Below are 12,269 nucleotides of genomic sequence, written 5' to 3' on the forward strand. Positions count from 1 at the left end.
GTCAATCCAACACAAACAGAAAAGATAAACTCTTTGCTGCTACTTCCCTAGTTGGAATCAAACTTCCAATCATTGTATGGAGAGGCAGCATGTTTACCCTAAAGTTGTAACATCTGATTATTATAAATATGGTAGACAATAATATTTGAAGATGATTTGCAGATGGTATTTTTAATATATTGCACATGGGCTTGGAATTATTTACATTCTGCAGCTCTCCACCAGAAGGCTAATTAGAAAAAAAATTTTTTATAATAAATCTGTCCCCAAGATGAATGCTCTTTCTAGTGGTTCAATGATGCTGAACTACCCGACAACATTTTAAGTTACAGTATAAGTTTGAGAGGCAGAATAAAAAGGTGCACAATAACAGCATAATACATTCCCCTTAACATATATACCAAGATTTACAGGAATTGGTGATCATCATTATTTTATTTTTAAAAATATTTGGTGATGTTTTCTATTTTCTAGGATCAAGGTGGTTTAGGCATTGCCATCAGTGAAGAAGATACTATAAATGGCGTAGTTATCAAGAGCTTAACTGATCATGGTGCAGCAGCAAAGGTAACTTCAATGACTAAGATATTACATTGCCCAGAGGACTTTCCCCAGTGAACTGACATGATTTGTTTCTTCTGCAGGATGGGCACATCAAGGTGGGAGACCATATATTGGCTGTTGATGATGAACCAGTTGTTGGAGACCCTATTGAAAAGGTAGAGAAGACTTCTGTGGCTTTCCAAAACATCAGGATCTGCTGATTAATAGAGGATTGACTAATTTTAAGAGGAAAAAAAAAGGAAGGAACCACACATCGAAGGCATCACATTTCATTTTACACCAATTTTTACCTAACCAACGCAATGAATTACACAGTTTTAGAAATATACCCCTTAGAGTAGTGAGGATAATAAAAGGGTAGAGGGAAGGTCTTCAACTATGGTGACATAGTTCTGTAACAGATGTGAGGAATCTGTTTACCTTATTCCCCTAGAAGACTATAGAGAAAATTTTATGTGTTGCTTGTGCATAGCTTATTCTCAGCAACTTTTCAATTGGTCTTCATTTTTTATTTGTCATAGTTTTTTTAACTTCCTTTATTGGTTTTGTTCAGCAGAAATTTAACAGAATAACATATTGTTTGTGCATTGTACTTTTCACACATCGGAAGAAAGGTCACTGTTGTAGCTATACATATTATTCTGTTTGTCATAGTTACATTTTATGTAGTCATCATTCATTTATATAGCAAATTACACAACACTTTACATTCATATAAAATGAACAAGGATCTTACAAAAATTTTAACAAACAGAGTAAGGATGGGATTAGAGGCCCCTACTCGCAAGAGCATACAATCTATATCTTCTTTTACCTCTTTCCAAGGTTCAGATGGGGGTCACTGACCCCAGCAGCCAAAAAACTATTGCTTTGTGAGGTTATTGTTTCTTTTAAGTACATATCTTGCTATTCAGACCATCGCCTATTCTTCTGATTGAAATCACATTTTATAACCTTCCATAATTCTGTTTAGGTTATTTGTCTACTAAAGAAAGCAAAAACAACTGTGAAGCTGACAATAAGCTCTGATGAAAAGGACATTCCACAACTGCTTCCTCTTCCTTCAATTACATTTACTTCCAGCACAGGCGAGATCAAAAATGGACAACAGTGTCTACCACTCTCCACCTTCACAGAACCTGAGCCAGTTCGCAGTAAGAATTTATATACATTTTTAATCAGAGTTTACAATTTGATAATTGCACTTCTAGAAATCCCATATTAATGAACAAAAAATTAGTTGTGGTGAGCTCTAAGTTGCTGAATACTAAGGAGAAGTTCAAATATCTCTTATGTAATTACACGTGAAGATTCTGTAAGCCAAACCACCAAATTATGCGTTTTAAAGACCAGAATTGTTATTGATTTCAAGTGAAAGGATCTTTCAAATAATACACATTGGTATATAAAATCAGGACCAAATTGACAACATGTTTACCATATATAGGTTTCCTGTGTTGGGAGTACAAGACAAACATAAGCAGAATTTTATTTATGCTGTTTAAAATAAGATAAAAAGTAGAGACATTTCTAAAGTTAATAAAAAATGTGTTTGCATTGTAAACCAATGTATTTTCCACATATTTCAATCAAATGGTACAGTCAAGACTAATGCTAGAGCACAGTTATATATAATTTGAGTAATTGTATTGCCTTTAGGTTCAAGTAGATCTTCCACCCCAGCTACATTTCCCTCTGATCCGTCCACTTGCCCTATAATCCCAGGATGTGAAACCACCATTGATATATCTAAAGGGCGAACAGGACTGGGACTTAGCATTGTGGGTGGTGCTGATACTCTTTTGGTAAGTCAAAAAAAAAATTCTATGTCAGCAAATATTAATCCTTGGTGCTGCTTCATTCTCAAGAGACAGTGAAAAAAATAATTTCAAAGCAAATTAAATCTGTTTACAGCACAACCTGTCCTTTAATATTACGATCTGAAATAATGTGACTCCGTCTGATTTGGTATATGCAGTTTTGAAAATATATGAATAAAAAATATGAATAAATGTGTTAATAATACATGTCTCTAATACATATTATATGAATAAATAAATGCATTCAGATGGAATTTTTCTGCCACCAAGTTTGCAGTGATAAACAAGTCAAATGAAAAGAGAAGCATATAGCTCCAATAGAGGCTTAGAATACTCTGAAGGTATTTTAAACTGTAGTTGACCTGAGACTTTGTTGAGAAGAGTTGTACCCTTTATACCGGCAAAGGGAAAGCTGAAATGCTCAGCCTACCAGCGGAAGGAGCCCTATTTAAAAACGGTTATTGTGAATAATGTAAAATATTTATTTTCTGTCATTTTCAGGGGGCGATTATTATCCATGAAGTTTATGAAGAAGGTGCTGCTTCTAAGGATGGTAGACTCTGGGCTGGTGATCAAATTCTAGAGGTAAAAAATTTAATAAACTATCTGAGTTGGGGCTCGGATAACAATGATGTCTTTTTGCTTCTCTACAACACTTACTTGTATAATCCTTGTACAATTTATAATATCATTGTATATAAAATACTATTTGGTACTTCATGAGACTGTCTATATTATAATGTATGCCTATGATCCACATGTTGTTTTGGTAGACAAATGAGCTCAGTTCATTAAGCAGCATCTTGTGTATCAGATGCAGCATTATAAACTGTATTCAGTGTCAACAATGAATCTAGAATTCTCAGCAAAATGTTGTGTGGTGGTTTAAACAATGAAGATAGCACTGTTTTTTTCTTAACTTTGTATTCACTCATAGCCTTAAATGAGTCTTTATATCTGTATTGTTGAATTAGCAGAATAACAATTTAAATTGAAACACCCAAGTAGAGATTTCTTTTAACCTCATTTTAAATAACAGTAACGTTAAAAAATTAAAGTGTTTGCACTGGTGAAACTGGTGTGTTAGCTTCAGAAACATTACTATTGTTTATATCAATAAGCTGCTGTGTAGCAATTGGGGCAGCCATTCAAAGGAGAAAGGGCTCAGGTTACACAGCAGTTAATAACATAATGGTGTTATCTGTTATCCACTATTTAACCTGTGTCATAGCATATTTTTCAATTTCCACCACTGCTAAACAGCAGCTTGTTTATATGAACTATAGTAGTGTTTCTGAAGCATACAGATCAGTTTTACCAGTACAAGCCAACAGTACATAATATTTACTTACTTTATTTACAGTTACTGTTCCTTTAAACACATGTGGAGCAACAACCATTATATTGCTGGAAAGATATTATTGGAAACTTGAAATGTTCCACAAGGGATGCTATATAACTGACACCATAAGCTGAACCCTTTATTAGGTAACCCAAGCAAGCATCTGCTGGAATACTGTCACAAACACACTTTACTACTAATGACATTGTAATTAGCCCTCAAGGGCCACCCAGTATGTCTGAGTTGCATGTTTTTAGGGTTTAGTGTTTGTGGGCATACTTGTAGAGAAACCCCTCAACATGGTGTTTTGAAAAGGTTCCTAACCAGATATTATGTCTGCATTAGTGATTTGCGGGTTGAGAATTTCTCGACCCTCTTTTTATAGACCCGAGCCCGCCCCGCAGTGACGTCACAAAAGGGGCAGGCAGGCGGAAGTCTATAAATTCCCGCGCCGGAAGCTGGCAGTACTAGGTTGCCCAAGACCCGAAGATTTTGTGCAGGAGTTGGCCTGATCCCGCCCGATCCACGGGTAAACCCGCGGGTTTTGGGCCGGCCCGCACATCTAGTCTGCATTAGGTATCTGCTGTTTATTGCTCATAATCTTTACAATTGCAGCCACTTATGAAGGTCCCCTTTTTTCACATATGACAAAAGCATAAGCTTTATGAAAATGCTAATTTAGTCACAATAAAATTTTAAGAAATTAAGGCTCATTAAATTAGGAAAAATTATTCTCACAATTCCTTACCCTAATTTCTTAATTAGGGTCACAAGACCTATGTCAACCAATTTTTCAGTTCTATATGTTTAAGATAATTCACTTTCGATAAATCCTGTGTGACATGCTTGTTGTATGGTTGATTAATTATAGGTGAATGGGATTGATTTACGGAATGCTACTCATGATGAAGCAATAAATGTCCTTAGACAGACACCTCAGAAAGTGTGTCTTACTGTATACAGAGACGAAGCTCAGTACAAAGAAGAGGATATGTATGATGTATTCACAGTGGAACTTCAGAAAAGACCAGGCAAAGGTCTCGGGTTAAGCATTGTAGGAAAAAGGTATGGTTTAGTAAACTTGTTTATATATGCTATTGTAGTCCTGTATGTATATAAGGTATTTGTATTGAACAATGCTACAACCAATTGTTGGTTATAAAATTCTGAAAAACTGTTAAAAAAAAAATGGTGTTACATTGTGTATAATATATACCTTTGGTAAAATAAAACTGATGTTCTGTGGCCTCTAAGTCATTTTATAGTCTTATAATTAAGATGTACATTACTACCGTCACAAAGTTTTATCTTTTGTAAGAAATTCTGTTATCTAAGCCAAAATGCCATTGCCTGAAGTTATTGTTTCCAACCTGTGCCCTACTAACTGATGTTGAACTGTTTCCCAGTCTTTTGACCCCTAAGGGATTATGTAAATGGCATATGGCTACAGATATACTGCTTATATACAGGTCATGAACCTACAAAACACATAAAATGAATTATGTTTCTGTCCAAATCATTGTGATTCATTGTGCTGAACTCAGATGCATTTTTCCTTTGTTTAGTTCTGAATTTCTCGTGATTAGATGAGGCAGAATCAAAAACACTGCCTATTTTAATTTATTTCATGTTTTAACTGCAAATAGGTATCAAATTGATTTTGCTAAAAAAAACAAGACTGTAATAAAAAGGAGGTTAGAACCAGCAAAATGTTGATGACCTTTTGATGACATTTATTTAACTCATATTGTATGGAAAACTCTTGTTTTGTTTTTAGGAATGATACTGGAGTATTTGTGTCGGACATTGTGAAAGGAGGCATTGCTGAGCTAGATGGGAGGCTGATGCAGGGAGATCAACTATTAATGGTGAATGGAGAAGATGTTAGAAATGCCACTCAGGAAGCTGTCGCTGCTCTGTTAAAGGTAATTACTGTATTGCCAAGAAGTGTATTTGTGGCAGCGCAATCTTGTGCTGTCTTTGTAACACAATAATACTAGGTTTATAGTGTCAGGCCTTTAGCTTCCAGGGCAAGCTGCCAATGCACGACCGCAAGTTGGCCCACGCTGTCGCTCACACTTTGTAGAAGATTCCTCAAAAGTTTGCTTATAAATTCAGATAGAAGATAACTCCTGTCTGTATATTTATATTAGAGTCAGTATGTCTGAAGCACTTTACCATGGACATCCTTGCATCACATTTTACACACATCACTTAAGTATTGTGATCTTTCCATAATATGTCCGTATTTTCTTAACTTAAAGGGACAGTATACCTCCTTCTTCAACATGAGTTGAATGAATATGGCTTGTACCAAACATAATTTTTGTTTATTCTTTTAATCATTAAAACAGTGTATGTTTTTAGTGTCTTTGTCAGGACAAACGGATAACTTGAATCTACCTCATGTTAAGAGGTAGATAATTACATTACATACAGTTTGGAACCCCCTCCTTTCACTCTCTGTTGTGACTATTTTAGCTTATAGATAAGCAGTCCATTATGCAAGGGGATTACCTGTGCGTTGGGAATATACAGTTTCATTTAAAAAACAAAAAAACAGTAAGTTGTTTTGCGATCACTATGGATTCACTCTAGCTTGTTTGCCATCTAATACAAGGTACTAGTACAGCGTAGGAAAAAAAAAGAATAAAAAAATAAATTGTTTGCTTAAGCACTACAGTATGGTAAATTATGTTCCTATTTCAGATCTCTGTGGGTAAATTGTTTTCTATGATAACAGGTCCCGTACCTGTATGGTAAATATTAACCGTTCTGAATGCTGGCAACCACCTACTGTTCTATTTGTCCCAGAAATGTACATCTATCAACTGCAGTCCTTCTCCATTAGGCACTATTGTTCAGTCATGAAACTAAAGGAAGAGGCTTGTGAAAACAAAAATGACTTCCAACAGAGTACTTGTAATGATATGCTCAAAGACTCAAGAGATTCATAACTGGATAATAATAGCAAGTTATATTGGATAACTCCAGATGGCAGAACATAAAATGAAGAGCAGTAATAACTGTAATCTCAGAAGGCCTTGTTTAATAATCCTATTGATTCCCCATGTGCTTTTTTAAGAGACTGCAAATCCTGCTAAGACAAAACTTGATCTTAGTATCATGAGCAATTTAAACTTGAATAAAATTATGCTTTCAGCATAATGTACACAATTTCATTCTGATTTAAAGACAGACAAAACTCTCTCTATACCACCTCAAAGTATCTCCGCTACAGGCCTTTGAATCATGGATCCTTTGACCTGACTGGTGACGGTAGGGGAATCTTCCCTGGGTTAATCCAAAGCAATAGTTAAGTAGTGGCTAATGTGTCAAACTTTGTATCTTATTTTGTCTTCACACATTGGGGTCAATTTTATCAGCGTCTATTTAAGCTGCCTGTATGTTTTTGGAGCATTGGAGGAAACTGGAATACCTTGATGAAACCCACAAAAGTACAGGGAAAGCAATCTTGCAGAACTTGCTAGGGCTACTTTACAAAAGACAATTTAATCGATACTTGTTTCATTGATGAGAAGAAGATGAAAATACAATGATTTTGTGACATATGCAAGTGTTGGTATATACCTGCAAGAAACATAACAAAAGTATTAAAAAATACAGGTCATGATAATGTTATCAGTCAAAAGACCAAAACATTGACACAGTGTATATTACTTTGTTCTCTAAATGAAAAGACATGCTCCAAGTGCTAGAAATTCACTTTAAACAGATTTATTCTAGGACAAAGTCTTTCATGTTAAAAAAAAATCAATAATGAACAGCTCTTCAAAACACAATCAATATTTCTTAATCCACATCTGAACTATATCTCTTAAACTATAATACTCTATCCTATACTGCTTTGAAAACATCAAGTGGGATTTTTATTCAGCTTCTTGCATGCACCAGACTTCATTTGGGAAAGTCACTATGCATGGAACTTGCTCAAGGATGAAGAGTGGCCATAGACGAACAGATAATACCGTACAAAAAATTTTTTATAAAATATTTTGTGTGTGTATGATACTAAACGAGGAGACCTATATTGGCAGAAGACTTGGATATCAGTCACAAACCCGGCTTCCCCCAAGCGTGCATAAATTAAACCTACCTTCAGCACGTCGGGGGAGGGAGATCAGCAGCCTGGGGGAGCGCCGACGGGGTTCGGCTTAGGTCTGGACTGGCAAACCAGGTTTTTCTGGTGTTCCGCCGGCCCAGTCCGACCGTGGTCATAAATACTCGTGCAACTTGGAACATACCTATATAAGTGGGAAGCAATCCATGCTTGGTAAGAATAGATTCAAAAAGGCTTGTGTGCTATGACAGTGGGAGAAGCAGAGAAAGTAGCTATAAGGGTTAGTTCACACGAGGAGATTCGGGGAGATTTTGTCACCTGACGACTAATCGCCTCGTCTTCTGAGCGACTATCTTCCCCGAACTGCCTCAGCGTTTTTTTCACCATAGGCTACAATGAAAAGTCGCCTGCAACCCGGGCAACTATAGAAAATGCATCACCGCATGTGCATTAGCACAGACGACTTTTCATTGTAGCCTAGGGGAAAAACGTTGAGGCAGTTCGGGGAGATAGTCGCTCAGAAGACGAGGCAATTAGTTGCCAGGCGACAAAATCTCCCCGAATCTCCTGGTGTGAACTAACCCTAAATGAGGGCTTGCTGTTTATTCTGTGAGACAAGACAATTTATGTGTGCATTCCAGAGAGACTGTGTCAAATATTTGCACTTGGATATATGTTGACGGAGTCTGATCTTCAGTGATAAATCATCTTGGTATTTTCTCATTTCATTTGCAAACTTTAAATCTGAATGGATTGTTTGACTCTGGCTTGCCCCCTCTGTCTCTAATATTTTGTTTATATTTATCACCAAATGAATCATATTGTTTCTCTACAGTTAACCAATTTAGCAAGAACGTATATATTGCAGTTTTAGTTAATTGTGCGTTAATTAAGTTCTATTCTTTAGTGTTCTTTAGGTACTGTGAAACTGGAAGTTGGTAGAGTCAAAACCGGTCCATTTCACTCAGAAAGAAGAACATCTCAGAGCAGTCAGGTGATTAAGAATTTAACTTGACTAAAGTAAATCATCTGCCATCTATACGTGTCTTACTTTTGGATTACTAGGGTCCTTACTAGGGTCCTTGATTGGACTTTTTAAAGGAGAACTAAAGGAGAACTAAATATTAAAAACGAATGACTAAAAATGTCATACTGAACTTACTGCACCAGCACAAGTTTCATCTTGTCAATAGCAGCAATGATCCATGACTTCAAACTTGACATAGGGGGTCACCATCTTGGAAAGTGTCTGCGATACTCTATTAAATTCTGATGCTAATTGCACTGGATTATGTGCTGCCATGTAGTAATTATCTGTATTAATTAGTAATCATCCTTATATTGTGACATTTATATTCTATTTTTATTGTATATTTTGAGTCATTCCCTAAGCTCAATTACTGAAAGCAGCACTGAGCATGTGCAGTGAATCAGCAGAAAAGAAGATGGGGAGCTACTGGGGCATCTTTGGAGACACGGATCTTCCATATTGAAGGGCTGTGGTTGACTTGGGCTGGTACAGAAGCCCAAAACAGAATGAAAAACATTTCTAGCTTTAGTTCTCCTTTAAACAAGGCAATTAAAGTTATTGCCCATGCTTTCATATAGTATTAAATATTCCCAGTACAATTAAGGGGGGGTTTGAGGTTGATTTATGCACCACACTTCCTGAAATATGTTAGATAATCAGCACAAATGGAGAAATCAGCTCAAAACTCTAGTATCTGCTTAGAAACGGCCATGTATATATACCCCAGAGGTGAAAGCCATCCTTCAATTCAAAAATGAACTTTTGAACTGAGACAAGCATTGCAATTAACGTAGCATATCCCGCAGCCATATGATGAAATACAACTATGAAAACTGCTTCATTCTAAATACTCATTGGACTATTCAAATATGTTTTAGGTCAGTGAAGGGACCAGTAGTCTTACGTCATTCAGTTTTCCGATACCCGGAACAGCAGCGGCTGACTCTGCTTCTAAAAAGAGCGACAGTAAGTCTTTTTTTTTTTTTTTTTGTATAGAATTTGTCTATGGTGCCACCGTGTATGCTTAAATTGTCAACACTTTACTTAGAACATTTCCAATCATAAAAAATGAATCCCAAAATTCTGTGAGCTACTTTGTTAATACACAGAATGGGCACCTTATTAGTTTTCCAATTGTTCAGACTGCCCAAACATCTGAACTGCAGGAAGTGAAGACGAGTCACAGTTTCTCTTCTCTTTCAAATCTGTCATGCACCATACACTGGTAGATCTGCAGATTAGGTTTTAACTTGGTTTTAACAGATTAGGGTTTACCTAAAATAAAATAAAACTATATTATCAGTATGTGTGTGGTCAGCTTTACTATCCTTTAGCAAGCACTTTTTTCTTCACATTCCTGGTTAAGTTAACTTGGGGATAAAAATGTGTAAGTAGTCACAAAAGTTTTAAATTGGTTCTAAATGGTTCACCCCCTTATTCAATATTTTATTTATTTCATTTATCCTTTCATGACTGTGGGGAAGCCTGAAATAAATCTGAATATGATCTTTTGTAAATTAGCCCCTTTGTCATAAAATCGTAGTTGAGAGCTTTTAATTAAGGTCCCGATGTATAGATTGATTAAAGATAAATGCAAGTCACTTTATCTGGTATTTATCTATAGAAAACTACAGGTATGGGACCTGTTATCCAGAATGCCCGGGACCTGGGATTTTCTCGATAACGAACCTGTCCATGATTTGGATCTTCATTCCTTAAGTTTACTAGAAAATCATGTAAACATTAAATTATTCCAATAGGCTGGTTTTGCTTCCAATAAAGATTAAATATTAGTTAGGATCAAGTACAAGCGACTGTTTTATTTTTACAGAGAAATTGTAATTATTTTTATAAATTTGGATTATTTGGAGGCTGTGGAACAAGGCTGTAATACAAAGCTTTCTGTGTAATAAGTGTACCTCCGATTTGAGCACTTTAAAAACGTATAGTGTTTTAATATGGCCTAGCCATGTTCACTTTATTCCAAATGAGACAGAATTGTAAATAGTAAACGTTGTAGTTAGTACAAGAGGTATAGTTCACTTAGGACATTTGCTAAGGTTACACTGACATTTCAGCATCTTTGTCGGATTCTTAATAAGCCAAAAGGCAGTTTACTTCAAATTGCTTTAAAAAAAAATTAAGAATGAGTTGGCTGGTAGGTACTGTTTCAGTGAAGCTGTTGCCAATATAGAACACTAGTGGGAGCATTGTATTCTGAAAGGTCATCTTGCCTTTTCATGCAGCTTTATGCAAATAAGCTGACCAGAGGCCATTATGAAATAAAACCTATTGTAGGCTAATTCAGTTTCTATCCCTTGCAGCTTCTGACATTCAAGGCCTGAGGACCGTGGAAATAAAAAAGGTAATTTTTTTACTTACTTCCTGCTCCACGTAGATCCACTACCTCAGCCCCCTATCTGCTCCCCCACTCACATGGTTGCTGATGCACAAGGTTACAGAAAGCATAAAGTATGTGCATAGGGATGTGCCCGGGGTTCAAGCAACCGCACCACACCACTATCATTGCTCACTAGACACATGCCTCTACTGCCTAACCCTATTTGCAGCCCTGTGTTCACTTGTAAATGGAAGGCCAGATATATTTGCATGTTGAAGGAATATATAGTAAAATCAAAGACAATTTCTTAATTTAAAGTTATTTTAAGCTTAATGTTATAAGCTTAATGTTATAAACTTAATGTGATAACATGCTAGACAAACATGTAACTAAGATTTATAAGGATTAACCAAGATTTATAAAAATTAAAGAATTGTCAAGAAGTGCATTTACCAATTAATCTATGTTCTGTGCATGAAAGTACATAAGTGCCACAGAACGTAGATTCTACTAAGATGGATCCCCCCAGGTTAGTGTAACACACACACAATACACACACACACCTTTTACACTAATACACAATTATATTTACACTTACACATACATTTTTTGGGAGTTTCACACATCTGCACCACTCACACACGCATATGCATACAACACTTATTTTGGCAAGTGTACGCACACTTACACACAAACAATTTATGTTTTTGTTATTTTTTTTTACTGCATCCTGTGGTGTCTGAAAAAAACTCTTTTATTGCAATTGCAAACAGCATATTCACTAACCACAATGCGCAATACCTTTTTTATGTTATTTCGCTAAATATATTAAATTTTTGGTGATTTTGGTACATTTTTAGCCATTTTATTGCATGTTTTGCCATTTTATTGCATTTTCAGTTCTGCATAGGCATTGCTCACTTGTTTCTGTCCATCAAACCTATTTGGCCAAGCTAAAAAATTTAAACTGTGACTCTCATGGCTGATTACACGAGTGAAAAAAACCCATTGATTTTAGTGGTGTTATTGCATTTTAGTGATTTTATTGCATTCTGCATTTCTTTGTTACTTGTTTTTTGACCATGGACATG

At 35.9% G+C, this 12,269-nt stretch overlaps 1 protein-coding gene across 12 annotated transcripts in view; it reads left to right on the forward strand.

Annotated features, from left to right (window-relative positions):
• The window catches only part of mpdz.L (multiple PDZ domain protein L homeolog), a 97,928-nt gene that overhangs the window by 76,344 nt on the left and 9,315 nt on the right, over positions 1-12,269 (forward strand). For all 12 annotated transcript variants that reach the window (XM_018257840.2, XM_041563854.1, XM_041563877.1 and 9 more), the window contains 10 exons: positions 475-567; positions 645-719; positions 1,538-1,718; positions 2,224-2,369; positions 2,886-2,969; positions 4,598-4,791; positions 5,504-5,651; positions 8,715-8,801; positions 9,716-9,803; positions 11,162-11,202. In XM_018257840.2, the coding sequence (XP_018113329.1) occupies positions 475-567; positions 645-719; positions 1,538-1,718; positions 2,224-2,369; positions 2,886-2,969; positions 4,598-4,791; positions 5,504-5,651; positions 8,715-8,801; positions 9,716-9,803; positions 11,162-11,202 (1,137 nt within the window). The remainder of the gene's footprint in view (positions 1-474; positions 568-644; positions 720-1,537; positions 1,719-2,223; positions 2,370-2,885; positions 2,970-4,597; positions 4,792-5,503; positions 5,652-8,714; positions 8,802-9,715; positions 9,804-11,161; positions 11,203-12,269) is intronic.

This window comes from Xenopus laevis, chromosome 1L (assembly GCF_017654675.1).
Source record: "Xenopus laevis strain J_2021 chromosome 1L, Xenopus_laevis_v10.1, whole genome shotgun sequence".
NCBI classification, from domain to species: Eukaryota; Metazoa; Chordata; class Amphibia; order Anura; family Pipidae; genus Xenopus; species Xenopus laevis.